Source organism: Babylonia areolata, chromosome 10 (genome assembly GCF_041734735.1).
Source record: "Babylonia areolata isolate BAREFJ2019XMU chromosome 10, ASM4173473v1, whole genome shotgun sequence".
Lineage (NCBI taxonomy): Eukaryota > Metazoa > Mollusca > Gastropoda > Neogastropoda > Buccinidae > Babylonia > Babylonia areolata.
Genome location: NC_134885.1, coordinates 4,948,490 through 4,953,916, shown reverse-complemented (window position 1 = coordinate 4,953,916; position 5,427 = coordinate 4,948,490). Strand labels below are relative to the sequence as shown.

General features: G+C 44.2%; 1 protein-coding gene across 2 annotated transcripts in view; it reads left to right on the top strand.

The window, feature by feature from the left end:
• Positions 1-5,148, top strand: part of LOC143286412 (uncharacterized) — a 58,173-nt gene extending 53,025 nt beyond the window's left edge. For both annotated transcript variants that reach the window (XM_076593972.1, XM_076593973.1), the window contains exons 17-19: positions 206-395; positions 2,385-2,521; positions 4,176-5,148. In XM_076593972.1, coding sequence (XP_076450087.1) covers positions 206-395; positions 2,385-2,521; positions 4,176-4,504 — 656 coding nt within the window. In that variant the 3' untranslated portion in view covers positions 4,505-5,148. The remainder of the gene's footprint in view (positions 1-205; positions 396-2,384; positions 2,522-4,175) is intronic.
• Positions 5,149-5,427: the final 279 nt, after the last annotated feature.

Genomic DNA, 5,427 nt, shown 5'->3' with positions numbered 1-5,427 from the left:
GATGACGATGACGACGACGATGACGATGACGACGATGACAACGACGACGACGACGACGACGATGAGGACGACGACGATGACGACGACGACGATGATGACGACGACGATGATGATGATAATAATGATAATACAACAACAACAACAACAACAACAACACTCTCGTTTATTTGTTATTTCCTTCTTCTTCTTCGAACGTGTCCAACAGGCTGTGAGTACGGGGACAAGGTAGCACAGTGTAACGCCTCTCTCTGCGGTCAGACGTTGCCTCAGTCCCAGGAGCTGTATGACGTGCAGTGTTGTGGCACGTGTTCTCACACCCCCTCCCTGCCCCCCACCTCCGCCCCTCCATCCACCACTCCCGTTCAAGTGGTCCCCGACGTCCCAGACGTCTGCAGGTGAGTGATTGAAGTCTTTTCAGAGGGGCTATCGATGGTGATGGTGGCAATGCGTTTGAAAGGTATGATAGTCGTGTTCGACTATGACCACCAGAACAGCAGAGGAGGTAACTGCTGTCCCCGACTGTCAGGGCGAGAATTTGATTATAGTGGAGAGTGTCTTGCCCCAAGTTACATCCCCACTCTCTCACGGCCAAGAGGGTTTTAGGGACAGTCGGCGTTCGGATGGTTCCCAAAGGTCAACTATACCCCCAAGGCTGCAGCACTAAGAGCCAATGCAATTTTGCCTCCTAGTTTGAGAGTCATAGTCCTTCACAAAAGACTAAGCTGTAAATGATCTCCCATTGCAACAGAGAAACCATTGATAATACAGCTCCATCTGTAAACTTGTGTCCGGAGCTCAGCTTTGGGCTAAGGTAAACGTTGCCAAAGGCACCTTACTCTAATTTTTTTTTCTCGCTTCAACCATGGTGGGAAATGATTGCCGGCTGCGGAAGGTTAATAAAAACTGACAGAAGGAGATGACTAGGCCCGAGCTTTCCTCTTCTGCCCAGCCCTGGATACAGGAAGTGTGAGTTCGCGTCTTCGTATGGGCTTTAAAAGGTCAAGAGAACTCTAATCGTTAACCTTTTAAACATTTCCAGATGGTTGGAGGTGTGTGTTTTTTGTTTGTTTGTTTTTTTGTTTTTTTTTTAGAATCCTCATCCGGAAGAGACACCGGACTTATACAGGGAATTAATTAAAGCCACACCATTTGAGTCGGTAATTACGGTCTACGTGTTTTGTATGTTTTTAAGTCAATTCTTTGGACATTAAAAAAAAATTCAAACTGTTCAGTTGCAATAAGCCGGGATTTGATTTTGTTTTTCAGATTTTTTTTCATAACATATACTAGGGTTCCCTTCTAGATGAGTTCTTTACAGTACTGTTGTGTTTTTTTTTTAATTAATGAATTATTTTTTTTAATTCTCAGTGGTTTCTATTACGTCTCATATGTAATCTGTCAGCCACTAGTTTCTTTGAGTATTATTTCTCGTAAGATATAATTACATCATACTTGTTTAATAATGTATTAATGAATGTATATTTCGGATCCATTATCCAAGGTTTTTTTGTCGTTTGTTTTATAATTTGCTGACTAACAATTTTTTTAAGAGAGAGAGAGAGAGATTGTGTGTGTGTGTGTGTGTGTGTGTGTGTGTGTGTGTGTGTGTGTGTGTGTGTGTGTGTGTGTGTGTGTGTGTGTGTGTGTGTGTGTGAGTGAGTGTGTGTGTGTGTGTGTGACCGTGAATGACACCTGCCACCTTTTTTTCATTTTTTTTTCTTTGTTTTGTTTCGTTTATTTTTTTTTTTTCTGATCGAGATTAATTCTGAAAGAAGAAATGTTCCCCAACTCAGAAATCAAAACGTGATCTTATTGATTGTACATTTGGATGATTTCACACACCACCTTCCACACCACAAACAGTACAGGAAAGATCAGTCTAGGGTTGGTCTGTCAGGCTGCCAGTGAAAGGGATTCACAACTGCCTCATCATTATTATGTATTGGGATTTCTATTCTTTTTTTTTTTTTTTATCGCAACAGATTTCTCTGTGTGAAATTCGGGCTGCTCTCCCCAGGGAGAGCGCGTCGCTACACTACAGCGCCACCCTTTTATTTTTATTTTGTCCTGCGTGCAATTTTACTTGTTTTTTCCATCGAAGTGGATTTTTCTACAGAATTTTGCCAGGAACAACCCTTTTGTTGCCGTGGGTTCTTTTACGTGCGCTAAGTGCATGCTGTACACTGGACCTCCGTTTATCGTCTCATCCGAATGACTAGCGTCCAGACCACCACTCAAGGTCTAGTGGAGGGGGAGAAAATATCGGCGGCTGAGCCGTGATTCGAACCACCGCGATCAGATTCTCTCGCTTCCTAGGCGGACGCGTTACCTCTAGGCCATCACTCCGCTCTTATTATAATTATTATCATTACTGACTGTTTCAGAGACTCGATTCTGGTGAACGGGAGAGAAAAGTGCGACGTATTCATCACCAGGTCAGGTCTGGGTCAGTGCTGTAAGATCATCATGCAGACGTTCTGCTGTGCGTCCTGCGAAGACAGGAGAAATGTCAGCGACCCAAGTAAGTCATTCGTTTACTTTTTCTAGACTTTTTTTTTTTTTTAATGCTTTAACTGATAGAAGTGCACTCATTGGAATTAATGTGGATATGTAGTGAAATGAACACTGCTATAGCTGGACATAACACGGGAAGTATGCTGGGGGAGCACGTTAAATGCAGTGTGATAGAAATTCAGGAGAACTGCTACACGTGAGATCGTGAGACAGACTCGTCAGTTGGTATTGAGACTTCTGACGAGGTGGTTGTGTTTTCTTCAGAATTTTTGCCAGGAACAACCCTTTTGTTGCCGTGGGTTCTTTTACGTGCGCTAAGTGCATGCTGCCAGGTGAGCAGATGGTTTTGTTAGAATGAATGTGTGTTGCGGAAGGTGAAGTAAGGATTCCATGAATGGGATGTTTAGCACACTGTATATATTTAGTAATTTTGAATAGCGAAAGGGTTAAGTACTATAAATTCTTTTTCCAAAATCTTGAATAGCCAGTGCTACAAATATAGAAAGGGCCAAAGAATGTGAACTGTGATTTTCAGTAACATATTATTATAATCTACCTTGTATTATATACTACATTGTGTTGTTAACTTACTTGATTGAAATAAATAGAGTTTGCGTTGAGACTTCTGACGAGGTGGTTGTGTGTTTATTCCTTGCCAGTCCTCGGCTTACAGATAGACGTATCGTGCTCAATAGTAATGTATTTACTTTATCGATACTTGCTTTGTCTCGTCTTGTCCTGTCCTGTCTTGCCTTGTACTGTCTTGACTTTCCTTGTCCTGTCCTGTCCTGTATTGTCTTGACATGTCCCGTCCCCTGTCTTGTCTTGTCTTGTTTTGTCTCGTCCTGTCTTGCCTTGCCTTGTCTTGTCTTTTCCTGTCTTGCCCTGTCCTGTCCTCTCATGTCTTGTCTTGCATTGCCATGTCCTGTCCTGTCCTGTCTTGTCTTTCCTGGTCTTGATTTGTCCTGTCTTGCCTTGTCTTGTCCTGTCTTGCTTTGCCTTGTCGTCCTGTCCTGCCCTGCCCTGCCCTGCCCTGTCTTGCCCTGCCCTGCCATGCCCTGTCTTGCCCTGCCCTGTCCTGTCCTGCCCTGTCTTGTGTTTCCCTATTTTGTATTGCCTTATCTTGTCCTGTCTTGCTTTTTCTTGTCCTCTCCTGCCCTGCCCTGCCCTGTCCTGCCCTGTCTTGCCCTGCCCTGCCCTGTCATGTCCTGTCCTGCCCTGTCCTGCCCTGTCTTGCCCTGCCCTGCCCTGCTCTGCCCTGCCCTGCCTTGCCTTTTCCTGTCCTGTCCATTCCTGTCTTGTCTTGTCTTGTCTTGTATTGTCCTGTCTTTTCTCGTCTTGTCTTGGGCAACCCACTACACGAGTGTGATGGATAGTGATGTGATTTTTCTGTCCCCCCCGCCCCCTCCCAGTCCCCCACACCACCAAACCTACTACTACTACTACTACTACTACTACTACAGTTTCTGCTGCTGCTGCTATTCCTATTGTTTCTACTACTACTACTACTACTACTACTACTACTACTACTACTACTACTACTGTTTCTGCTGCTGCTACTCCTACTAATGCTGCTACTGCTACTATTATCATTACTACTTGACCATAATACCTTATCTTGATTTCTGTCACACACACACACACATCACACCCTCTCCCAGCTTGTCCTTTCGGGGACTGCGCCATATGCACGAGTCTGCAGAACCAACGGGTGCCTTGCTCGGACGACCAGCGGGTCAGCTGCTGCCGGACCTGTCAGGAGCTCGACAGGGAGCTGTCCACCCCCACCACCACCACCACCACCACCACCGCCACCACTACCACCACCACCACCACCACCACCCCCGTGGCTCTTGTCCCCATTACCACCCCCTGCAAGGAAATTCTCGGCATTACCACGTGTGGTGCAGGGGGTCTGGTCGCTCGTTGTACGTTGGTGGTGGGCGGTGTGGTGATGGTCATGTTGGCGGTCGTCTGTGGGTCGTGGTGATGGAACACACAAAGAGACAAAACGAGAGACTTTGTGATCAGCTCCCGATGTTCAAAAAGACAATGAAATGGGTTTTGTATTGAAAAAAAAAAAAAAAAAAAGGTTAGTAAAGGTGTTGCTTATTTATTTTCATTATTGTTCTTTATTTTTCTTGTTGTTTGTTGTTGGGATTTTTTGTTATATTTTGTTTGTTTTTTTTGGTTTTTTGTGTGTGTGCTTAGAGTTGACTTCATCAAGATTTTGCGCCTTATAAATATTATTATTAGTAGTAGTAGTAGTAGTCGTAGTAGTAGTAGTAGTAGTAGTAGTAGTAGTAGTAGTATTGTTGCTGTTGTTGTTATTATTATTATTATTACTATTATTTTTAGTTTTACTTCTTTTTTTCTCAAGGCCTGACTAAGCGCGTTGGGCTACGCTGCTGGTCAGGCACCTGCTTGACAGATGTGGTGTAGCGTATATGGATTTGACCGAACGCAGTGACGCCTCCTTCAGCTACTGATACTGATACTGATACTGATACTGATTGCTTTGTTTTCACTGCTGCCTCACACTTGTAGTGACCGAGGACCGAAACAACACATTCAAAGCAAGGCATCAAAACTCCTCGCTAAGCTGTAAGTAAAAAAACAAACAAAAAAAAACAACGTTGGGTGGAGGAATGGATAATCACACATAAATGCTTAAAAAAGAATCAAGCACACACACACACACACACACACACACACACACACACACACACACACACACACACACACATACACACACGCACGCACGCACACACACACACACACACACACACACACACACACACACACACACACACACACACACACACACACACACGCACACACACACACACGCACACAGTGTGGTGAGATCAAACGAACACAAAGTATATATATATACATATGAAAGACCCTTTT